The sequence below is a fragment of the Nyctibius grandis genome, chromosome 4 (assembly GCF_013368605.1).
Source record: "Nyctibius grandis isolate bNycGra1 chromosome 4, bNycGra1.pri, whole genome shotgun sequence".
NCBI classification, from domain to species: Eukaryota; Metazoa; Chordata; class Aves; order Nyctibiiformes; family Nyctibiidae; genus Nyctibius; species Nyctibius grandis.
Window position 1 is genome coordinate 94,737,601 of NC_090661.1, and position 25,618 is coordinate 94,763,218.

Genomic DNA, 25,618 nt, shown 5'->3' on the forward strand with positions numbered 1-25,618 from the left:
GCTCTGACTTCTCACTTGTGTCACTGGCAGAGTTCCCTTTACTCAGAGGGCTTCAGTGTTCTTCAAGATTTTATTCTAGCTATGTTTTGCCAAACATACTGTTGTATCCTCAGAACACAGCTTTTCTAGTCCTTGCATAGCTGGTTATTTGCAGAGATCTCTGCATTATCTTAAAGGTGGAAAGATGATCCTGAACCTGATCCTCTCTGCAGGCAGAGCTCCAATCTGTAACTGAAGGACAGATCATGATGTTCACGTGTCCTTAAATGATGGTGTAGAGTACCTTAGGTAAATGAGAAGACAGATGGATAGGCCCATGCAAATATAATGCAGGGTACTGTGGAACAGCAGTGGGAGGGCTCAGCTGAAACATGACTTGGTTACGCCAGGGATGCTTCACCAAAAACTCTGTGGCAATACAGTCCTTTCAGAAGTGGTTCTGTTGCTTTTAAGAAAGGTTGTTTTAAGGGCACGTTTTACTTTATATGGCAGAAATTCTGGTTTTCGTTGCTACCTCAGCCTCCCATGATTCCTGCCGATGGCACTAAGTTTGCTCAGATATAAAGCATTTCAGCCTGTGAGAAGCTAAATTATATATATTTAATAAAGGGGGCCCCACTTGAAATTCAATGGCTTGTGGCATGCAGAGGATCGAAGGAGATAATCAGATAGTCCCTTTTGGTCTTTCGTGTGTCGATTCTAGGATACAAAGAGACCATGTGGAAGAGAAGCAAAGGAATTTGGGCTAAAAAAGAAAATCGTGAAGTCTAAAGATACACAATAAAGTCTCTTGTGCCAACGTAGACTTATCCATCATGATGTCTGGGGACCAATGACTGGAGATACTTTTGTGCAATTCACATGATGTCTCATGATGCCCTTGGTTTCAAACAAACTGGTGTAAAGGCTTGTATGTTCAGAGTTTTGTTGTTAACTTCATTGAGACAATGGGTGGATTTACAGTCTGAAGGATGGAAAATGTGGTCATGAGAGGGGCATGAGGTGGTGCAAATGGCAGTGCAAATGATGGTATTGAAGCCCCTGAATGCCCACAGTAATTAAGCAATGTGGGGACTTTTTATTATCCAGTGACTGAGTATTCCTTAGAAAGGCCCCTTTCATGCTGTAACAAACCAAGGGAAAACAATTGGAATGTTTGGCAGATGTGACACTGAATCTCAGTTCTCAGTTCATATTGGATTCTCTGCCTGAGAATGCATGGTTAGAGGCAGGTGGAAAGTCAGACATGCTCTCTATAGCTGGGATATAGACTTGCTGGGGAACCTGACAGATGATAGTTGCTACATATGGCATATAACTGATTTTATTTTTTTGATTTCATCTTTTATTACTAATTACATTTTTACTGCTTCTAGAAGACAGTGGTTTTCTTGTAGTTCCCATGGCATTTCATTTTGTTTCTGTTGAAGCAAAAGAAACAGTTCTAGACCCAGCATAGAAGCAGGGGAATAGAAACCTCATTTTTCTTTTATACCTGAATTCATTATAAGTGGGATGCTTGGTTTTGTGCATCTCATATTTTGCAAATAAATAGGATAAGCCTTTGTTCTTAAACCATGATTTTTTTTCTATTTGGTGTAGGTATGTGCCTTCTCATGCATTTGTACACACCCAGCCAGTGCCTGCTGAGGCATAACTCATACACCCGGAGCAGCTGTAACTGCTTTCCTAACTAGCAAATGCTGCATAACAAAGCAGAAGACTTCAAGGATTCTCCAGTCTCCTTTTTTGTTTTTTAACATTGCTAATATGGATATCACAGTGCGTGATGATGTCACACTGAATAAATCTCTTGAGTCAGTTTTAACTGATACATATAAGCTTTTGAAATGGTATGTTTTTGTTTCATGGCAAGAGCACAATTATATTGGTATTTTCACAATTCTATTTCAGATGAGAAGCAGCAGATGGTTGCAAATGTTGAGAAACAGCTCGAAGAAGCAAGGGAACTGGTACGTTTTGGCTTTTCATATGTCAACTGCAAATTCCTAGGGAAAATAATAGGATCATTAGTGGTAACATTTAACACATATGATAACCTAAAAATACTTAACAATAATATGTTAGAAAATGAAATAATATTTTTGAAATAGTTTTCATTTGAGGATGTGAAAGACCCAAGAGGAGTGTATCCTTTGTTAATCTTGTGTTAAGGGATTTAAGGTTTGCATTATTGCTGTAAGCTATTACAGGCTGCTATAGGCTTTGAGTTGTGGATTAGGTCTTTTACTTTAGGAATTGAATTAAATATTGACACACCTGGACTGTTTGTTTTTTTTTTTTCTTGTAGGACCCATACATCTACTTGATGTAATCTGTCTGATTGTCTTGTAGAAGAGTAGATCCTTTTTTCTCTTTTAGCAAATGAGGCCCCAGTTGTTTGGGGCCAAGGGGGCTATGGTAGTGTGGGTTACTGATCCAAGAAGAGTATATATGTTAACCAAGCATTAGCTGGTGGTCCACACTGACAGAAGAAAGCAGTATGTGTTAAACAACTGTGGCCTTTTTTTTTATTTTGTTCCCATTACAGCCTGTCATCTCCTCCATCTGGATGGAATGTAAAAGTGAAGTTTTGTAGATGTGGAGTAACTGAGCAAAAGTGTTGGTGACAATTGAGACGGACTTTTTCACACATGGCCAATAGTTCCTTGCCTGAAGTTGCTTTTGTTTATTGCTTGCAAATGAGTTTGGTCTATCTAGTGTCAGAAATGTAATCTGACTGTTAGGACCGGGAAAGGAAATTAGTTCTTCTAGCCTGAAAGTTCTTATAATTGAGCAACTTGAATCAATGATTTGGTTACTAACTAAACAGTAATATTGAAATTCAATTTTTAAAGGGGCATAGGAAGAAAAAGGTCTCTAGAGTGTTTGTTGACATACCTGGTGCTTTTGGTTTAAGAATTGAATTAGTCTTGTAGACCAGAGCATTGGAATAGCATCCAGGAAAGCTGGATCTTGGCATGACTCCCTGCAGGTTTACCCAATGAGGATGGCAAGGCACCTAACCTCTCTGATTTGATATTCTCAGTGAGAAACATGGTAAAATTACTGTCCCATCTCATGAGGATGTTCTGAAGATATATTAAGGCCTTTTGGGTATTTTCATATTCAAACAGCTGAAAGTAAGTAAAAATCTAGAAATGTTTTTCATCTCTTTTTTGCTACAACTTCACATGGCAAAAAAGCGTAACAGTACAGGGAAATTGTAGCATAGGTGGTGTCCTGGTTTTGCAGGGATAAGATTTATAGAAACAAGTTTCTGTTACATTTTGTTTCAGTTTGTGGCCAGCTGTGGGATGGTGATCAAGGCCATTAGCAGTTAAATCCAGGGCATCTGCCCCAGGCTGGCCCACAGGTGGATTCTATAACATTAACGTCATGGTCACTATAAATGGGAAAGCTGCTGGGGGTGGGGGGGTTCTTTGCTCTGCTCTCTTCTTCCTCCTCAATGGTTACTATCTGTGGATAAACATGCCACCACTCCATGAGCAAAGTATAACTTTGTATCTTTTGTATTAGTATTGACGTTGGGTTTCTTATTTTATTAAATCTGTTTAAATTTCAACCCACAAGTCTCTCTCCTCTTCCCAATTCCCTTTCTCAGCTGGGGAAGGGTCTTGGGTGATAGAACAACTGGTTATTGTTTAGCCCTGGGTGCAGGCTAAACAGAGACAGTGGTCTGATTGGTTTTCTACTCAAGGTAAGATTGAAAGCAGTAGAAATTAGGTTAATGGCTCATTACTTCTCTCCTTATGTCAGAAAAAGATCATCTAAATTTGTATTTATTATAAGATTAAAAAGTAAATCCTGTATCTCTACTTCTGTCGTAATGATGATCTTCATTTAATGTACTGGCTTTTCTTTCACGCTTTTGTTTGAGATCTTGTTGCTAATGCTGCTGGACAGGTGCTTAATTCAATTGTTGGCTTTAAGCAATTACCTAATGTGTTTGTGGTTAGTGTCAAGGCTTGGGTTTAAAAATTGATTTGAACAAGCCTGCTAATAACTGATTAAAAAGATCCTCTTTTAAACTGAAGGCTACAGTAGAAAATCAAAATAAACCTAATTCCTTGCTACTGCTAGTTTTCATGCATTGGTTTGCTTCATTGTCTTGAGTAGTCAAAGCTGTGTTTAGCTGATTTTGTTTTATTTCTTACTTGGCTAGGAGATAACACTCTTCTGTATAATAAATATTATTGTAGAGACAAGTTATTTACACTGCCTAACCATTGATTGTTTTAAAACACTGTCTGCTTTGTTTGGGTAAAATCACTGGTGTAATTGATTTGATCTATGTGCAGAACTGACACCAAAACTTTCAGTCTCTCAGACTGCCTTTTCAAGCCAGAGCCGTTGAGTAAGAGATCTCTGGAGAGAAATCCTATCATTCTACATCCTGTGTGGAATATCTGAATGTTATTTTTACCAGGTTTTTAAGAAAGGTGAATGTTGTGATAACCTTAGGGAAATCCTTTGAGTATACAATCTAGCATGTGCTAGAGGAGCTGGAATTAGCATTTCTGAGTGGAGTTCTACTTTCAAGAAGACAAAACTGTCTGTTTATTGTTTGCCTTTATGTTTTATGAGGGACACATCACAAAATTGTGTTGCAAATGCTAGGTTATTCTTATGTAGACACTCGGCTTTTTAATAATGCACAAAAATTTAGTGTTGCAAATGCCAGGTTGTTCTTATTTAGACACTTTTTTTTAGTATAGATCTCTATTTTTAGTTCAGGACTTTAGAATCAGAATAAAATAGCGAAGCTTACAAGTTTCATAAAATACTAGCAACTGTCCAGAGCAATTTCATGTGGAAAAGTTCCTGTGGGAAGGGGAGACTTATTTTGGGGTCTCAATGGACAAGATCAGCAGTGCTACCTTACTTTGTTGTATTTTTGAGTGGAAATACCAGCTCTGCTTTATTCAGTGCTGGGAGTATGCTGGGTGGTGTTAGAAGCAAACCTACTAGGTTAAACTCCTGAGGAGCCATAAGGATGTGGCCTGGTTTGTTAACTTGGACATGAGTTAAGTACCAAAACACTCAGCTTCACCACACTGGTGGCAAGTTTGAGCATAGGTAATAAGAGAAGTCTGAGCTTTTAGGTTTTCTGAAGAAAACTTGAGCTTCTACAGATGTTTTGAGATTTAAGTGCCGGGTTCTTTTTAGCTTTTAGTAGAATTTAGCTCTGTTCTTGTTTGTATATGAAAAATACAATTTTGTGACCAGTAATATGAGGCCTGAAAGTGAAGATGGATGAAATTAGGTTGCATTTAGGTTCCCACCTGCTTGGACCACTGTCTTCTGCATGACTTTGCATGGAAATTCATCAGCCCAGCCACAAAATGTAACTGTTGGATCTCATGATGACAAAAAAAAAAGGTGTTAAAGGTTGATGAGGCTAAATATGCATGCTTTATCATTGTTCCTTGGACTTTACATTCTCTGATACTGACTCTTTAGAATGAACATTTGGGTTTCATGAACTGGGGTCTGATCCTTGCTGCAATTTCTATATTCACTGGGAGATGGTTTCATTTGTATGTAATAGATAAGAATTGAGACTTCATTAAAATATCCCGACCTTGCACATATAATTATATATGTATATATATATGAGAGGAATGTTTTCTATGTTTATAGAACATTTGAGATCAAATACAATGAGATGAAATTGATAAGAAATAAGCCATTAACTCTGGCTATCAGTTTAATTTATAATACCCCTTTGGAAAGTTAAGCCTGAGCCAAAGATCTGGGTAGAATTAGACATTGCTTTGTATGTTTCAATTCATTACTGACTATTTAATTAAAGTCTACTTTACAGTTTATTATTGAATATCATTTTGTATAATCAGAATAGATCAGGCAGAATGACTTTTGAATATCTGGTAATTCCATTGATTAAATTCAGATGGTTTTCTTATGATATGAGGATGAAATTTCGAAGTCTAAGTAAGCAATTACATAGAAATAAACTATAACTGTCCCTTGTGAAGACCTGTAACCTGTAGCTTGGAACCCTAATTGAAAGGCACTTCTGTTCCAATGCCCTATTGCTCAACTGAGATCAGTAGGAGGTGAGTAAATATTGTTTCAGGGGCCTACAGCAACCAAGGAGAGGTATTCTTTTATCTTTTTAGAGTAAGTTGGAAAGATTTTAAAAGACAGGTAAGGGATTCTTCAGCTGTGCAAAACAGAATTCTTGAACAGACGGCACCATGTAGAGGAGGCTCTGTGACCCAGTGGGCAGGTAATTAGCAGGCAGCTCAGGCCTGGTTTGTAACTCCTTTTGATTTTCTGTACCTCTGTGCAATATGCTTGTGTTTCAGACCCCTTAGTATTCTATGTGGCAAGAATAAATAAAAAAACTTTTGAAAGATATGTTCTCTCTGATGTTTCAATGCATTCTTCTTGAATAGTGTTGTCATTAAACCCCAAAATTTAGCTGTTTAATAAACCTAGATACAGAGTTGGGATGTAGATTTAGGCAGTCACTTCAGGCTTTGTGATTCTGCTGAGTAAGCAGTATTTAAAAGAACAAGAATTATTTTATTAAACATAGAGACTGGTGGTAAATAAAACTTTAAACGTGTGTGTATATATATACATGTGTATGTGTGTAGATATATATACACATGTGTGTGTGTGTATAAAAATAAATAAAATACCTTTTTCAGCCAAGGGTTTCCAAAACCACACAACTAGATAGATGTAGGTTTTCTTCTGAACTATCCTCATTTGCAGGAACTTACTTAACCTAGTTTTACTATTTTTTATTTTTTTGTAATAAAATGTATTGATCACATTTGGATTTGAAATCCAGAAGTGTTTGAATAGAATAATTCCTTCTAAGTGTTAATAATATTAATTTTGTCACTTGTTTGCTGACTTAAGACTGTGTGAAGATTTTGATAAATTGTTTATATATTGCAGAATAAACAACATCCGTCTTGATAAAGAAGGAATATTTCTTAGTATTTGTGAACAATTTAGGTAAATTCATCCTTGCTTTAGTTACCTTTTTGATTTACATGTATCTTCTTTATTTTTACTTGCTAGCTTGAGCAGATGGAACTTGAAGTTCGAGAGATCCCACCTCAAAGCCGAGGAATGTATAGCAGTCGAATGAGAAGCTACAAACAAGAAATGGGAAAACTTGAAGCTGATTTTGTGAGTTTTTAACATATTACATAAAGAAAGCATCTATGAAAATTTTTTTAATATAATAATGCAGCTATTCAGGCAACTGAGGGGTATTTTTGACTAGTGTGAGAGACAAGTTCTGCACGTGTCTTGCTGTATTTATGAACAGATGAAAACTAAACTAGGGAAGAGAAGCTTTTCTTTTTGTGGCAGTCTCACACCAATATTCGAGTTGTTAACCTTCTGTCCTTTTGCACTGGATCTGATTTGCTTCTGTGCCATTAAACATCATGAGTGTCCGTGCTGTAGGCAAAATAGTCAGCTTTTAATCCTATTTCTCAAGGAATGACTATAGAACATCATAATTAATACTTAAACTATAATGTAAGTGTTCTCCGAGTGGAAAATAATGATTTGTTTAAGACAGCTTGTAGTAATGTGGGCACTAACATGAAAAGCAATATAATCTCCAATCCATGGAATTTTTGAATATAGTTTCTCATGTGCACTTCATTTCTTAGTCTCTGTGATTTCTTTTCCATTGCACTTTAGATTCTTCTTGGCTTTTGTACAAATTGCTTATAAATACTACATATTTTTAAGTAATGGATGCAAACTAATAAGATTCCCTTGTCTAGGGACTTCTGCTACTGTTATCAGTTCTCTTTTGTGACTAGGCTTTGCAAAGAATAGATTTACATAGAGACAAAACTGTTTCCCCTAAAATCCTGAAAAAGTTCAAAGGGATCGCAAAGTGTAGGAAAATGCTATGTTAATTGGCAGCAGCTCAGTTCCTCCAGGGTAGGGAGAAAGAAATAACTGTTGGCAGTATTTTCCATTCACTGGAGAACTGTGAATTTTCTTGGGTTGCTGGTAGCAGTTTATTCCTTTGGGTGGCAGGGGGGAGGAGTCAATGTTTATACCTGCAGCCAGAAAATCCAGCTGACTGTCACTCATCTGTGCTTCTGCCAAGTTGAGGAGTTGCAAAAAAAATGTAGTAGTTAGATGGTTGCAATTCTGTAAAGTTTGAGGAATGCTAGGATGAAAAGACTTGCATCAAAATTTTGAAACAATCTCATGCCGTTCCCCAGGCCCTACTGCCTTAAACAGTGGGTTCCAAGAGACAGCAGTTTCTGAAGCAGCAGTGAATGCTGTTTACCTTCTCAGATGTGGGAGAATTTGCTGTCAGCATAAATTTTTTGCTAGTCTATTTCTCTATGTAGGCAGAAGCGGTGAATTGGTACTTCCGTATTCCCAGGCAATAGGGAATGGGAAAGTTCAGAGCTGGACACTCTTTATGGAAAAGAAGAAATGAGCATGTGTGGAAGAAGTGCATCAGAGCACTAGGAGTTACGCGATCAAAAGAACCTGAGCTTGTGCTCAGACCAAAGTAGCAAAAACAACCTGAGGAAGAGGAAGAAAGAGATCGTAATAATGGGAAAAAAACAACAGCCAAAAACCCAAGGATGGCATTCAGCAGAAGACCAAGGAAAGAAAGTGGAGTGAAGGACGGAGCAGAGTGCTGAAAGAAAACAACAGCTGTGCTTGGAAAAATCTCAGTTCTATAGAAAATAGTGTTGTTACAACTAAATTCCCTATATAATTCCAGTTTCTAAGTACTAACATTTTTCTGAGTTTGTATGTGAGGGTTTGAGAATCTATTCTTCAGCCAGTAGCAACTTGTTGGAAACTATATAACAAAATGATTCAGTTGTGAGTTCAAAGAGGGGGAAGAGGAGGAAGGAAAGGAAATGTTATTTTGACTCTATAAGCTGCAGGGCCGCTGAAGGTAGGAAGTTGAAAGTATTTGCTGAAATGCAAGTGCTTTTGAATGTTCTGCCTGAATATTGTCCTGAATGAGCTGTGATCTGTTTGATTGTAAGCAAAGTATGTAGAGTTTGTGTAAGACCTTGAGCAGGCTGTCCTGGTTTTGTGGGGATAAAATTTATAGAATCACTTTTCTGTTACATTTTGTTTTAGTTTTTGGGCAGCTGTGGTATGGTGATCAAGGCCATTAGCAGTGAAAGCCAGGGCAGCTGCCCCAGGCTGGCCCACAGGTGTATTCTGTAATATTAATGTCAGGTTCACTATAAATGAGAAAGCTGCTGGGGATGGGGGGGGTCTTTGTTCTGCTCTCCTCTTTCTCCTCCTCCCTCTCAATGGTTACTCTTTCTGGAGGGACTTGCCACCACTCTATGAGCTAAGTATAATTTTGTATCTTTTGTATTAATATTGATATTGGTTTTCTTATTTTATTAAATCTGTTTAAATTTCAACCCATGAGTCTCCTTCCTTTTCCCAATTCTCTTTCTCGGTTGGGGAGGTTAGGTGATAGAACAATTGGTTATTTTTTAGCTCTGGCTGCAGGCTAGATGGAGACACAGGCTTTTAGGGAAAGCAGATCTAAGTACTTTTAAAATGAATTCACTTTTATAGATGAAGGGAAATTCTTAACTGGGAGTGATACTGGCAATTTTAGGTTAGGATCAGCTTATAGGTCTGCTGCTTAAAGTTCTTGGCTCTTCTAAAAGGCATACCAATGTGAGCTTACAAGGTTATGTGTTATTCTTTATAAACAGAGTTGGACTCTCAGTTGGATCCCACTGTATTTGGCTTGGCCTTTCTTCCTGTGTGAAGCAGCTTATTCACTGAGGAGAGATTTCTCAATCATCTTGAAGTGTGTGTTTCATGTTAAAGAAATAACCTCTGTGAAATGAATTGAAAAAATATATATCTCAGTATATAGTCTTTTTCACTAAGTTCTATATTTCAAATGTGGAATGAACGCAGAACTGGGACTGGTAGTTTTCTTTTATATTCATCATAATGAAACATGAGTTTTGATCTTGTGGTTCTTTGCATGCCTTAAGCATTTTGAAAATTTGCCCTCACCCAAGCAGTTATGGAAAAAAGCAGCACAGCAACATATTTAAAAGTTAGGTGAAGGAAATGTGAAGTATGTGGGCTGTCCCCAAGGATGAACAACATTAGGGTTTATTTGTGACATGTAATATCTAATTTGTGAGTTTATTTGATCTTGGGCAGTATGTGTAAAAATGGCAAAACACTGGACCATCACTTTGATATTATTTACTACGCACTGTGGCATCTTAATGAATATTTAGTGGTTTTTTTCTATGCACTTTACTATGCCAGAAGTATAATTTGAAAAATACAGATTTGAGCTTAGTTGAGCTGTGCTTTGAAAAGTTACTCCAAACATGGCTTGTTCATAGGAACAAGTTGCAAATAGGAGATTTTTTTCCCCTCATTGCTAAGGCTTGTTGTCTTGAGTCATGCCCACAGTTACTTATCAGTGTTCTGCAATCCAGAGGCGTGTGTGGAGGCATTGACATCTACCCCATGCACTGTATCGCACATGGGTAGTTGGTAACTCACTAATTGCATTAAATCATATCTGAGGAGAAAAAGCCACCTTGTTCCATCTTGGCCTTCCCTCTTGTAGAGCAGCAGTGGAAATGAAAAAAAGAATAGCTCAATTTTGTCATTAGAAGTCCTCAAATAGCATAGCACTGTGAATATGGATGGGGTAAATTAACAAAGCAAACATTACTTCTCAACTTAAGTCAGCGGTGGTTTCTGATGCTTGCCTTAGTGCTGTGCAGTCTTCCATGGGGACCAGATGCCTGGAGAGAAATATAAGAATAGGGCAAGCATAAAGTGATACTTCTTAGCAAAAAAAGCTGTATACACCTCAAAAGGCTACGCTTCAGGCTTGCTTGCTGTGCGTGATAAACATGTCAGAACAGAAAAAAACTGTTTGTTAAACCTTATGTTGTCTTTTTTAACTTGCAGATGTAAATCTTGGCTTTACGATCTTATTTTCAATAGTATATATCAGTAACGCATTTTTATAGCGGGGTTTTGTTCCTGTCGGGTCTCGAAAGCTGTAGTCCCCAACCTGGGGTGGCTCTGGGGCTCCTGCACGGACCAGCCTCGCTGGGTTGCAAAGACTGTGGTAATGGCTCTATCTTGTGGCCCGAAGTGGAGTTGCAGACCACGTCCTTGTGCTTTCAGAGTTGATTAAGGTCTTGGGACCACCTACTAAAGAGTTCCTGAAGTTTAAAACAATCTTCTATGAGCCGTTTTTTTTTTTTTCCTGCACCTACCAATGCACCATTATGTGGTTTAAGCTTGTAAATATTTTGTTTTCGACTGTTTCAGATGTAGAATGTCCATGGTGACTGCCTGCATGAAGTACGTTCTGAATGCAAAAAAACCTTTCTATTTTATTGTAGTTTTTTAAATACATAGACTATAGGTATTATTTATTTTTTCAAATAAAGCATTTTTTGTTAATTGCTACCTGAAAATAGCCAGTGATCTTTAAACAGTGAGGATAGGCAGTGGTGAAAGGTTTTTCAGATTTTATAAACATACTTTGATGTGAATCTATCCCAGTTAGTGTGAATCTGTAACTATATAAACTTAGCAGTTGTGTGGTTATCTGCTAGCATTTGTATTCACCGCAAGCGTTCCACGTACTGGGTCAATGTCAGGGCACCATGAAAAAAAAAAAAAAAAAAGGTGGGCATTTTCCTGAAAAGCTTATAGCTGAAGTATGAGGCACTCAAATACATGGGGAAATATAAAAATCCAATAAGACCATATTACACAGCAATATTCCTGTTACAAAAATGAGTACTATGCAGTCAGTGCTGAAAGTGGGATGGGTATAGTCAACAAGAAAAATAGACATCAAATAAAGGAGGAGGCACAGGAACTGTTCCTATTCTGTTATGGCAGCACAGAGCCAAATTTTACAGGTAGCATTTGTTATCAATCCAAGAGACAGTAGTCGTTCCTTTTGAAGACTTAGAATTGGTGCTGATTTTGGTTATTCTGACCTTCAACCTAAAAATGTAAAAAAAAAGGAGGGCGAGAAGCCATAGATATATATAGACAAATACCTTATACAAAACTTGATTAAATATTTAAACATTTTGGCATTTAACAATAGCTTCAGTCAATAGTGAAGTTATGTATTCACGTTTCATACCTCCTGCAAGTTCTGTTTAAGATAACTGTTAAAATGGCAGCTACTGTTCAGCTTTAAAAACATTTAAGGAGATAAGCAATGGAATTTCATGTGATAAAGTTAGCTCTTTTGTGTGACTCTGAAGTACCACCTGAGTCCAGAAACTCACCTGAACAACTTGCTACAGCTGTGTCAGTTATATTCTGGCTGCTTTTTTCAAATACTGCTACCCTTATTTCAGGTTCAGTCACCTACTCAGACAAATATTCATATGGCTATAAGCATAATGACCAACATTTGTCAAATGACAAGTTAGTGGCCTGTACCTTTATGGCCAGTGTCTTCCCTAGCTTTCCAGTTTGAGCTAAAAGTTTAGAGACTTAACTGCTGCTGCTGGATTATTTTGATTTATAAAGCAAAGCCTTATTGCTTTATAGTTACAAAATCATAAACTGTGTGTGGGACAGATGTGTGTATATTTATAGTTGTATCCCAATGACGTTATTAAAAACAGGGAACCCACCCTGTATACACGTTATGTCTGTGTGTGCACCCAGCACGGGCAGGCACATGTGGCTGTAGTGAAAACCTGATCTTGTTGACAAATTTGAAACTTCTGAAATCAGATTAGTTTTCGCTATGTGAGTAGTAAACCTTTTGAACAGGGCTGTGGAGGATTTGTTTTAATGCACACAAGGCTGGACTAATTTAAGTTTTGGAAGAAAGAATTTGAAATATCTGACCGTGTACTTTGACAATCAAATTTTGAGAAAGCATTTTGTGAACCAAAGTTCCTTCACTGTGCCATTTTTACAGATAATGTCGCCTTCTTGGGATAGGTAATCGATCCTCTACACTGTACTCAAACTGCACTATACAGAGGCACTGGGTGGTTTGTTTTTTTTTCTTTCCTCTGTTCCCTTTCTAATAATTTCTGATATGAAATTTGTCTGCTTGGCTGCTGCTGAACATTAGGCCAACAGCTTTTCTATAGAGGCAAATTCCACATTGTCCTCAGTTTGTTTTTACTTGTACCCACACCTTGGCGGGTTTGTGGTGGAAGAAGGTGGAGGCATTTAACATTTCGCAATGACTTTCTTTGTAATACTGCTATTTTAAATGGGGAAAAAGTGATACAGGAAAGAATGTTTTTGGTTTTTTTGTTTTGTTTTTTTGGGGGGGGGTTGGTTTTTTTTGTTGTTGTTGTTTTTGTTTTTGTTTTTTTTTTTGTAATATTCAAGGCCTAAACTGAGTTTTTGATGAAGGATTAAGAGGTGGTATAACTTAGATCCCCTATAGAAAACTTGCCCTAATTTATTTACAGCTTAAGAATTTTTTTTATAGTTTTGTGTGGAAGTATGGAGAAGGAAGAAAATTTATTTCACCATGGAATTTACTGGTGATGACATGCTTTTCTTTCCTTAGAGGAAAGTGTGAAAGATAGAAGTTAACATGCTTAATTTGTAATTAACCTAAAGGGTTATGGTCATCTCAAATGAGATTTCTGAGAGGCCAGACCAGTGAAGCACACCTTACCTCCTGGGTTTTATGATTCTGTAGGTATTGCTTACAAAGAATCCTCCCATGTTTGACCAGTAAGATGCATCTCATAACACAATGCGTGAGGAGATAATATACTGGGTAAGGGCAACCAAGCAGCAAGTTTTTAATGTAAATAAAATTAATTCTTTAACTAGATTCTTCTCTCAGCTGACTTCATCTTGATACTCATAGGAAATTCTGTGTGTTTCTCTGCAGAGATGTTGCTCATCTGTTAACATGTAGGAATGAGACTGGTGAGTTTTGTGGCATACTGTTTGTTGGTCCTTCAGCAAGTCAGTGACTGTGGAGATGATGCACATGATCTTAAGAAAAAACAGTTTGTGGAGCACTAGACTTGGCTGAGTGATTACAAATAAAGGTGCTTTCAGGAAGTGATTTGGTGAGTCTGGTAATTCTTGTGTCTGGCTGGGGGCTGTGAATGAAAGGCGTATTGACTCGTACAGCGCACTGTAAGCATTCATGTCTCTTTCTTTCCTTTCTCCCTTCACACATAAAACGTTTCTGTATTAAGTGAAGCTAAAAATGGTCTAAGGCAGAACGAAATCCTTCTGTAAAATATTTTTTAAGGTAGGTAATAGAAATTCAGCATGACATCAGCTCTGCCTTTTTCACTAAGCATGCTTTCTCACCTGGCAGTCTGTAGGCATGTCTGGATGCCAGCGCTCATCAGCCTTTCCCAGGCAGAGAACTATCATTTCTCTATTTACCATGTAATTTCTTCTTACACTAAAACTTCTACTTCTCAAAGTAGTAGAGTTAAATCTGTTTGCTCGTCTTCCTAGCAGACAGTGGAAGAAGTAATGTCTACTCAAAATTCCTTATAGCCAGCTGGTGAGTGAAGTGACTTCAAATACAGAAGGTGAACACTGGTTTTTGGGGGGCAGAAGGAGGAAGACTTTGACGTTTCCCACTTTTTTGGCGATTTCTTATTTTAGTCAAGTGATACTCCCCTGCCTGTCATGCAAAAAGAAGCAAGCCGTCATTGTCCTGCTTTTGATAGCAGCAGTAATAAAGGTTCTGCAGTTGGAAGGTAGGTGTGGGACGTGATGATGAATAAAGCAGAACGGAGTGTATCTCACTCTCCCTTCGTGTTGCATTGCTCATCTGCACTTGTATAAGTAGAAGTTCGGTTTGGTTTCTATGATGTGTTAGAAACCTAAAGATTTCAAGAAAAAAACAGCAGGCAAGCCGAGCAAAAACCCCATCTTTTTAACATGCTCGCTTTTCAGGCTAGAACTGTGCTCTCAAGTTCCTTAACGTGTTATTACTCATTTTTTTCCCAGCTAGAGCGAGGCTAATTTGTATTTGACTGCAAAATAGGGAGACACATGCTACTGATAAAGCAAAAAAAGAGGGAGAATGTACAGTTTTGACACTGGAAGGATTGGTTATAGCCTTTTTCAGATGTCTTGGTTTGTGTTTTTTTCAGGGAATGGCACTAGATGGCACTGGTTGTTCGCAAAGCAAGGCCTCTTTTTTTTTTTTTTTCCCTCTCCCCCCCTCCCCTTTTTTTTTTCCTATTTCTTTTTTCTTTTTTTTTTTTTTTTTGCTTTGGTAGTAACTGAAATTACTGTTTCATGAATAAAATATTTCTGGTGGGATTTGCATTTCTATATTGGCTGAAGATACTGTGTTGAATGTTTTATTAACCAGCCCAGTGCAACTGTCAGCCTATTAAAGAGATCCAATGGACCCTGTTTAGCTAAATAAACTAAATAAATCCAATTCGTCAAATTGTGTTCCTGGCTGTTTATTTTCCATTCTTTTGATGTACAGTTTATTTTAAGTTAAAGCCACATAGTTTTAAAAATTAATGTGAAAATAGAATTTAGTGTTTGAAACACGAGGAGACTAATTGCTGTGCTCAAAAATAGCTTTTCTTTATGGTGAAGTTGCTGTCTGGTAAATGGTGAACTTTTTATTGGTGACTGATTAACTGTCCCATGTCAAAAATTGGTTTGGCAAACGAATGGTTAATGGCTTTTTTTTGCCTGCTTGCTGAGTTCAGTTGTTTTCATGAAATGAAACTTGAAATATAAGCACTGCTGTTAAAAGTAGCTATTTCTACCCAGCTTCAAGAGTTGTGGTAGTGCTTCATTTTGATATTTTCTCAATCAGAATTCAAGGGGAAATTTTTATGTGCTCATTACATATTAAACACTTGTTGAAATTCCAATTGCATCATAGGCAAATATTAGAGTGTAAAAAAATCTCTTTGCGTAACTGAATATGTTGTATGTCTGGTTGTCAAACAGCTGTCAAACATTACAAATAGTAGCATTCATTATATTCTACTAGTACAAATAATATTTTAGTTACCTTGGTTTTTACTGACAACCTTTGCCATAGAATAGTGGGAGAACAGCTATAAATTTGTAGTAATGTTATTGGCATAGTAAAAATTCTTCTGTGCTAGTTAAAAATTCCTGTAAATGCAAATATATTCTAGATATGTTAATAAGCAAGATGAAGAAACAGTGATGGATGTATTCTGTCTTTCTTTCCGATGCATTCCATAGTGCTGCTTTAGTGATGTTATGCGTTAACTTTTGTGTGTTTTACGAGAAATGGAAGTTGCCAAGTATCATGTTTTGCATAGTTTTATTTTTATAATCTCAGGTTTCCAAAAGTGGAATGCTGAAATTCAGTGCAATAGAAATGCAGTTCAGTTGAATTCCGTTTTCGGCTTTTCTCTCAAGAAGTCTACTATAATGGATTAAAAAGCCTTTGTGAAGAGCTAATGTGTTAGTATGAGTTTGATAGTATCAGCGATTCTTAAGGAAAATCATTCAATCAGCTCATTCCATCTTTTTTTTCTTACAAATTATGGTTGAATTTAGCAAAAATTCTAGATTTTGCTGCTGCCTCTCCCCCAAACTCTAACCCAAGAACAAAGTAGATATTTATGTAAATGTTTTCAGTGTTGGATAGAGTGCTATTTCCTTGTGTAGGCAGACTTCCATTTGTCCTGAAAAATATTAGATTTCTTAACTATTTGCATTTTAATATTTACAAGTTGCCAATATTTAAAAATGCTATTTAATAACTAAGACATACAATGTTAGCCTGTTTTGTCTCTGATAAAACCTTCCCATTTTGTGCTCTGAGCCGGTTCTTTTTAACATACTAGTGGTAAACACAGAAGGAACTTTATGGAACTGACTCCAGTGCAAGTAAAAGGAGATGGACTTCTACAGGAGTGGAGATGTCTTGTTTCTGATGTAAGACTTGGTGTGGAAGGAATATAAAGCAAAAAAATGCAGATGGAAGTGTGTTAGGATGATTGTTGGGGTGTTTTTTTTTTCCTTCTTTTATTGTTCTTTACTATGTGAACCATGTGGAAAACCCCGAATTGCAATTGCAGACTTTGTACCTGTTCGCTAAAGACTCAAATGTGAATTCTGGCAACTCAAAGAAAAGGCTCGTGTTGTGTTTGGTGGGTCTTGGCTTGGACCTTAGATAGAAAATGCTCCTGCATTACCAAGATAGCACCTTCCTTTCCACTGATTCATGAGTAGCAGACTTTGAGCCATTATTAAATTGAACTGTAACCTTTGCTAGGGTGTATCAGCAACCAGGAAAAAACAGCGGTATTTAGCATTTGATTTAAGAGAGAATAATGGCATTAATATCAAAGCACGTTCTCTACTTCAAAATTTGAAAAGTAACATTCCATAATGGTGGATGGTATTTTGGGACGTGTAACTGCAAATATTTTGATGCAGGGATCCCTGTTTGTAGAGTGCCTAGCACAAAAAGGGTTCTCATCCACAAGTACAGCTCTTTGGCATTGTGATAGTATTAACTAAATAGAACTGTGCAAAGAACTGAGTTGTTATGTTGATGTGTTTCTTGTGATTATTCTTATTTGTGTAAGAAATATAAGTTAGTTTCAATATTGTGGATTGTTCCATTAGCAGCTGTCTTTGAAACTACAGGTTTTCATTTTTTATAATTTCTAGCATCCTTAAAAAAAGATGGAAAAGTATTTATCTAGGATTAATGTGGTTGGGAGTAAAACTAATAATGCTAAGGTGAGGTTTTAACTATAGTTCTAGGATTTTTTTTTTAATTAAAAAAAATGTTTGACTTGTAATGACTGCGTTTTTGAAATTCAGTGTTATTAATACCCCTAAGTGACCATGTGATTTCCCCTTCTTTCCTCCCAGTCTTCAGGAGAAATCAGACTGCGATTCAGTTGTGCAAGCTTCCCACAAAGTTAGTTCAGTCAACTAAATCAAGGTAAAAAGTTACAGAAAGGTCAGGATTAAGTTAGGGGTTGCTAACCTGAATCGCTTTCCTAGCCTTTTTAAGCCCTTGGTGCTCCTTTTGTCTTTTCCTTACCTTCTCTCATGTTGTCCTTCTGTTAGATCTTTATTTCAGTTGAAGGCACCTGGGCTGCATCTTTCTTCTGACCCATATTTGGAGTCAGTTTCAAGCATGTTATTAAGATCCCCTTTTTCCATTCATGAGCTACATGTCTGGCATTCAGTAATGCAGATCAGTGGCTCAGCACTTGTGGCTTGTAAATATCTTGGTTTAAAATGCATGAATTTTAGAATAAGCATAAGGAAAATTTGCTCTTCTTCCTCCCGATTTTCACTTTATCTGCTGCTTTTTCTGAGACAAAGTTTAAAAATTTTCACGTTAAATTTGTACCTAAAAAGTACTCTGTTGCTAAGGTCATCTGCTGAGTTCCCTTCTCTCATAATATAGGAGCAGTTTGCAAGCCATTGGTATGTTTTAAAAAATGTTTTAGCTGAGGACTTTTCTCCCACCTGGGGCTTCACATATAGTAGTGATGTTTGGTTTGGCATACTGTGATTTTGAAGTGAATCCCCCAATTTTCCTCACTTCATGAGAGTCTGACTAGGGTTGCTTTTTGAGGAACATGAACTGGAAACTCCATTTCAGGTGTGCACCAAACACAGAGATAAGGGTCTGAACCAAAGACTGGTGTTTCAGACAGTTTTGAACCATGTTGAAGTGAGGATGTTTGGTCTAAGAACTGGGCTAAATCTATTCTGCGATAAAACCTGAAATCATGTACACTGCAGAAACAATAGTGGAAAAACTCCAAGGCTCTACCTGTTCTGATGTAGTTATATGTATCCTTTTGGAGCAAGACTATGTTTTGAGGTCGGTCCTTCCTTTGTGGAAGATTTGGACCCTTTGGAAATTTCCATTCCCATCCTCATACCATATTTCAAATAAAGGAAACCAGGGTGCGTGCTTCTGTAGCCTGAAATCTAGATATTAGTAAGTTTGGACTACTTTTATTTTTTGAAATTGCCTTTTCAATTAGTTTGATTAGTATATAAAGATCGCTTATGACAGATCATGTGTCAGTTCTTTCACCTACTTGTCATTTGAACAGGAAAAACAAAGCCTCTGTTTTTCCATCGTATTCAATGAACTTTCAAAGTCTTCAGTACTAGATTTCTGATATCCACAAAGGATTAGTGGGGGATACTTACAGTATTCCCTATCCGAGTCCCCAACTATACTCACTGTGTTTGTGATTTTCATGCAAAAGTGCCATGAATTGTAAAATTCCTGTTATCTAAGCAACAGGAAATCCAAATCAAGTCTTGGAGCATGTTCAGCATGTCTGGTGTGTTCTAAGAAATCACTATCCTTCTCGCTGCCATGTAAGTTTTACAGAATAGTTAAGAGGCTGTGGCATGTAATACTTCTTGAGGTCCGTAGTATCAAATCCTAGTATCAGCTTGGTTGTATAATAATAAAATTTTTCACCATGTCTGATGCTGAGTTGTAGAGGGGGACTTGCTGAAGAAAAGAAAAGCTTCTTCCAGCAAGGAGAGATGCTGTCAGTGAACAGTCCATTCTCTGTTTCTCCCTGCCTTTAAACTATTCTGTGTTACTGGCCATAATTTGGCCTGGGTTTGGCTTGGGCAGGAGTGTTTGAACTTATGTATGTAATGGAGTTTGTCCTTACATTCAGATAAATATGATTTTTTTTTTCCTCCCCTTCCCTATAGAGCAAACTATTGCCATCTGGCTGGAATGACTCACTGATTAGGTAATGGCGAGGGGCATGAAATTCTTGAAATGAGGCTGTGCTGCTCTCTGTTACATTTTTTGGGAGTAGCTAGAAAGAAGTGAGAATAGGTTGTCCTCCTGACATTGTAAGCAAAGAAGTTTGGACCTATGATAATAGCATTCCTCTTGCAAGAATTGAATCAAGCACCTACAGTAGAAAGTGGAAGCAAATGTATTGCTTTGCTCAGCTTCAGAGTTGTATTCAAAGTTTCTTGTGCCTTACATTTTAACTTTTATGCAGGCTTAGTATATTTTAGATCAGAAGAAGAAATCTTTGGTGTGTGTTTAAATACAGGTGAAAAAGTTTGTGGTTTTGTTTTTGTTTTTTTTTTAACATTCAACAAAGCCTTTTCCCCTGCCCATTACAGTCAAAATGGAATTCAAAATCTCCAACAATTATAGTCTGTCTGTAAACTTCACTGTTGGACACATCACTTCAAAAATAGCCATATGAAGAAAAATGTGTGATGCACTTATTGACAGAGAAAAGCCAATAAATCCAATCTGGTTCAGGAAGCTGAGAAATATTTTAATAACTTTTTGACGTTTTCCTGTAGTCCTTATTTACCTTATCAATAGTTACGGTGACATATGATTGTCAACTTTTTATATTAAACCAAACTAATAAATTAAACATGTTGTGTTTATACCTGATGAAAGCCGACGTTTTGGAAAGGTGTTAAAATATACTGACAGGTCTTGTTCATAAACTCCTTTGGTATAAATATGTAGATGACATCTTTAGATATTGTTTGTACATAGGCTGATAGGCAGGAAACGTTGACAACATAACAAATGCAAATGTCAACCCCACAATTTAACCTTTCTGTGTAGGAAAAGATGTTAGTTTTAAGTTACACGTATCTTTTAACTTTATTTTCAAAGTTTTTTTTGAGCCTGTTATCATTGCCGTTTCATGTGCCAGTGAAAGTAACGCTGCAATAAGATTTGCACTTAAGAGCTTTTCTCTGTGGTGTTCCTACTTAAATGACTACAGCTGAGAGGGTGTTTTTTCTTCTAATTCTTGTTATTTTTCATGTTTGCCTATTACCTTCTGAATCACTTGTTCATTCCTGACTTGCCAATGGTACAGGGCTTGTAAGTGTGACTCGGGGGTAGTAAACCAGTAAAACTATTTTTAAAAGGTTAGAGCAGTTTATTTTACAGACAGACATGTGGCCTTGGATTTAACCCAGTTTGGGGTTGTTTCGTATGCAGAATATTTCTGACGACAGCGGCGGCAGCAGCGAAAGCGGCGGCAGCGACTTGAGGTTAGTGCGGGGGCGAGGGCGACATCGGGCTTAACCGGGTGGTTTTTCGTACTCTGGGCCCCCCCTGAGCCCCCCGCGAGCATCAGCCCCGAGCTGCTTCCCTCTGACCCCGGACCCGGAGGTTCCCAGCAACGAATCAGGAGAGGAGGGGGCGTAGCCGGAGGCACCGCGGGCGATTTAAACGCTCCACCCCCTGTTATCGTTGATAAAGAGCCTCCTGGAGGACAGCGACCAGTCCCTGCCCAGACGGGAGTGGGAGAGGGAGACTCAGCAGTGCCTGTGTGAATCTGCAGTGACTGGGTGTGTCCCAGGGCGGGAGAGGCTGCAGTTGTTTGCTGCTCGTTGGGGAGGGCACTGACTCCCTCCCAGTGCACAAGGCGAGGAAGGTGCCAAGGAGCTGTGAACCAGGGGTGCCACGAACAGGTATTTCCCAGTTCAGTGGAAGAACAATGGTATCTACCCGGTGGAAGAAGACCAAAAGGAATGTGGGAACCCAGACAGAGCTCCCACAGAAGGAGGCGATGGTGCAGGTTGCGGGCTGCAGGGAATGCTACAGCGTCTCTGTGGTGTCAGGGGGCTGTGTGCGCTGTGAGCAAGTAGATGATCTGCTTGGCCGAGCGGCACAGCTGCAAAACCAGGTTGAAAGGCTTCAAGCCGAAGTAGAAAGGCTTAGGAGCATTCGGGAGGCTGAAATGGAGATAGACTGGTGGAGCCAGGCTCTGCCCTCCCTGCAACAAAAATGGGAGCACCTGCCGGAGAGCTCCCAGGATCGAGGGACCCCTGTACTCTGCCCCTCTCAGGTGGAAAACGATAACCTAGAGGAGAGGAGTGAGTGGAGGCAAGTCTATGGCCGTGGCAAAAGGCGAGTGCCCTCCTTGCCTACCTTGCCTCCACAGGTGCCTCTGAGCAATAGATATGAAGCCCTAGTGGAATACAGCCGGTCCAATGGGGATATGGTGGAGAGGCAACCTATATCAGAGGTCCCACCACAGTCAGAAAAACCTGACGGGCGTATAGCTACCTCCTCCACAAGGAAGAAGAGAAGAGTTTTAGTGGTTGGAGACTCCTTCCTAAAGGGATCTGAGGGCCCAATATGCAGAGCTGACCCCCATCACAGGGAGGTCTGCAGCCTGCCTGGAGCCCGAATCAGGGATATCACCAGGCAACTCCCCAACCTGGTGAAGGCCACAGACTACTACCCCCTGCTGATCTTCCAGACAGGTGGGGAAGAAGCTGCATCCCGTAGTCTGAGGGGGATGAAGAAAAACTACAAGGCCCTAGGACGGTTGGTGAAAGAGTCTGGGGCACAAGTTGTTTTCTCCTCCCTCCTTCCATTTTCAGGTGATGACGTGGGATGGAACAGTAGGATTCTCTCTATTAACGCCTGGCTACGAGACTGGTGCTACAGGCAGGGCTTTGGGTTCTTTGATAATGGCTGGTTTTATAAGACAACAGGCGTGACAGTGATACATGGGAAAGGTTTATGTCGTAGGGGCAAAAGGGTTCTGGGACAGGAATTAGCAGGGCTCATTCGGAGAGCTTTAAACTAGATTCGAAGGGGGATGGGGTGGTAGCTGGGCTTGTACCACTGGGGCAACGCTCTAGTGTTGAGGTAGACCAGGAGGCCTCCCATCCCCCTGGGGTGAATTCAGGGGGTGAATCTGGGATGAAACCGGTGTGCCCAGCTCGCTCCCTGAAATGCCTGTACACCAATGCACTCAGCATGGGGAATAAGCAGGAGGAGTTAGAAATCCGTGTTCGGTCGGGGGGCTATGATCTAGTGGCAATTACAGAAACTTGGTGGGATGCCTCGCATGACTGGAATGTGGTCATGGATGGCTATGTCCTGTTCAGGAAAGACAGGCCGCTAAGGAGAGGTGGTGGAGTTGCTCTTTATGTGAGTGAGCAGCTAGAATGTATTGAGTTCTGTCCAGAGGCGGATCAGGAGCGAGTTGAGAGTTTGTGGGTGCGAATTAAGGGGCAGGCTGGCAGGGGTGATACTGTTGTGGGTGTCTATTACAGGCCACTGGATCAGGATGAGGAGGGTGATGAGGCCTTCTACAGGCAGCTGAGAGCAGTCTCGCAATTACAGGGCCTGGTTGTTGTGGGGGATTTCAACTACCCTGATATTTGCTGGGAGGCCTACTCAGCCAGCCATCCTCAGTCCAGGAGGTTCCTCCAGTGCGTTGATGATAACTTTCTGATGCAAATGGTGGATGAGCCAACTAGGAGAGGAGCGCTGCTGGATCTGATCCTCACTAACAAGGAGGGTCTGGTTGAAGAGGCGAAGGTTGAGGGCAGCCTTGGTTGTAGTGACCATGAGATGGTAGAGTTCAGGATCTCATGTGGCAGGAACAGAATAGCTAGCAGAATCACAACCCTGAACTTCAGGAGGGCCAACTTTGGCCTTTTCAAGCAATTGCTAGGGGAAATCCCATGGGACAGGGTACTAGAAGGTAAGGGGGCCCAAGATAGTTGGCTAGCATTCAAGGACTGCTTCTTCCAAGCTCAAGATCAGAGCATCCCAGCAGGTAGGAAGTCAAGGAAGGGTACCAGGAGACCTGCATGGTTGAACAGGGAACTGCTGGGCAAACTCAAGTGGAAGAAGAGGGTGTACAGATTGTGGAAGGAGGGGCTGGCCACTTGGGAGGAATATAAGTCTGTTGTCAGAGGATGTAGGGAGGCAACTAGGAAAGCTAAGGCCTCCTTGGAATTAAACCTTGCAAGAGAGGTCAAGGACAACAGAAAGGGCTTCTTCAAATACATTGCAGGTAAAGCCAACACTAGAGGCAATGTAGGCCCACTGATGAATGAGGTGGGGGTCCTGGAGACAGAGGATAAAAAGAAGGCGGAGTTACTGAATGCCTTCTTTGCCTCTGTCTATACTGTTGGAGGCTGTCCTGAGGAGCCCCGGACCCCTGAGGCCCCAGAAGAAGTCAGGATAGAGGAGGAATCTGTCTTGGTTGATGAGGGCTGGGTCAGGGACCAATTAAGCAACCTGGATGTCCATAAATCCATGGGCCCTGATGGGATGCACCCGCGGGTGCTGAGGGAGCTGGCGGAAGTCATTGCTAGGCCACTCTCCATCATCTTTACTAAGTCGTGGGCAACAGGAGAGGTGCCTGAGGACTGGAGGAAAGCGAATGTCACTCCAGTCTTCAAAAAGGGCAAGAAGGAGGACCCGGGGAACTATAGACTGGTCAGCCTCACCTCCATCCCCGGAAAGGTGATGGAGCAACTTGTTCTTGGTGCTGTCTCTAGGCACATCAAGGATAGGGGGATCATTAGGGGCACTCAGCATGGCTTCACCAACGGGAAGTCTTGCTCAACCAACTTGATAGCCTTTTATGAGGATGTTACCCGGTGGATAGATGATGGTAAAGCTGTGGATGTGGTCTATCTCGATTTCAGTAAGGCGTTTGACACGGTCTCCCACAGCATCCTCGCAGCTAAACTGAGGAAGTGTGGTCTGGATGATCGGGTAGTGAGGTGGATTGTGAACTGGCTGAAGGAAAGAAGCCAGAGAGTAGTGGTCAGTGGGACAGAATCCAGTTGGAGGTCTGTGTCTAGCGGAGTTCCGCAGGGATCGGTTCTGGGACCAGTTCTATTCAATATATTCATTAATGACTTGGATGAGGGATTAGAGTGCGCTGTCAGCAAGTTCGCTGATGACACAAAACTGGGAGGAGTGGCTGACGTGCCGGAAGGCTGCACAGCCATTCAGAGAGACCTGGACAGGCTGGAGAGTTGGGCGGGGAGAAATTTAATGAAATATAACAAGGGCAAGTGTAGAGTCCTGCATCTGGGCAAGAACAACCCCATGTACCAGTACAAGTTGGGGGCAGAGCTGTTGGAGACCAGCGTAGGGGAAAGGGACCTGGGGGTCCTAGTGGACAGCAGGATGACCATGAGCCAGCAGTGTGCCCTTGTGGCCAAGAAGGCCAATGGCATCCTGGGGTGTATAAGAAGGGGTGTGGTCAGCAGGTCGAGAGAGGTTCTCCTCCCCCTCTACTCTGCCCTGGTGAGGCCGCATCTGGAGTATTGTGTCCAGTTCTGGGCCCCTCAGTTCAAGAAGGACAGGGAACTGCTAGAGAGAGTCCAGCGCAGAGCCATGAAGATGATTAAGGGAGTGGAACATCTCCCTTATGAGGAGAGGCTGAGGGAGCTGTGTCTCTTTAGCTTGGAGAAGAGGAGACTGAGGGGTGACCTCATTAATGTTTATAAATATGTAAAGGGCAAGTGTCAAGAGGATGGAGCCAGGCTCTTCTCAGTGACATCCCTTGACAGGACAAGGGGCAATGGGTGCAAGCTGGAACACAGGAGGTTCCACTTAAATTTGAGGAAAAACTTCTTTACGGTGAGGGTGACTGAACACTGGAACAGGCTGCCCAGAGAGGTTGTGGAGTCTCGTTCTCTGGAGACATTCAAAACGCGCCTGGACGCGTTCCTGTGTGATATGGTCTAGGCAATCCTGCCCCGGCAGGGGGATTGGACTAGATGATCTTTCGAGGTCCCTTCCAATCCCTAACATTCTGTGATTCTGTGATTCTGTGAC

The 25,618-nt window shown here is 40.1% G+C and overlaps 1 protein-coding gene across 4 annotated transcripts in view; it reads left to right on the forward strand.

Moving 5' to 3' along the window:
• The window catches only part of VTI1A (vesicle transport through interaction with t-SNAREs 1A), a 279,149-nt gene that overhangs the window by 6,250 nt on the left and 247,281 nt on the right, over positions 1–25,618 (forward strand). For all 4 annotated transcript variants that reach the window (XM_068398332.1, XM_068398334.1, XM_068398333.1 and 1 more), the window contains exons 2-3: positions 1,915–1,973; positions 7,084–7,194. In XM_068398332.1, the coding sequence (XP_068254433.1) occupies positions 1,915–1,973; positions 7,084–7,194 (170 nt within the window). The remainder of the gene's footprint in view (positions 1–1,914; positions 1,974–7,083; positions 7,195–25,618) is intronic.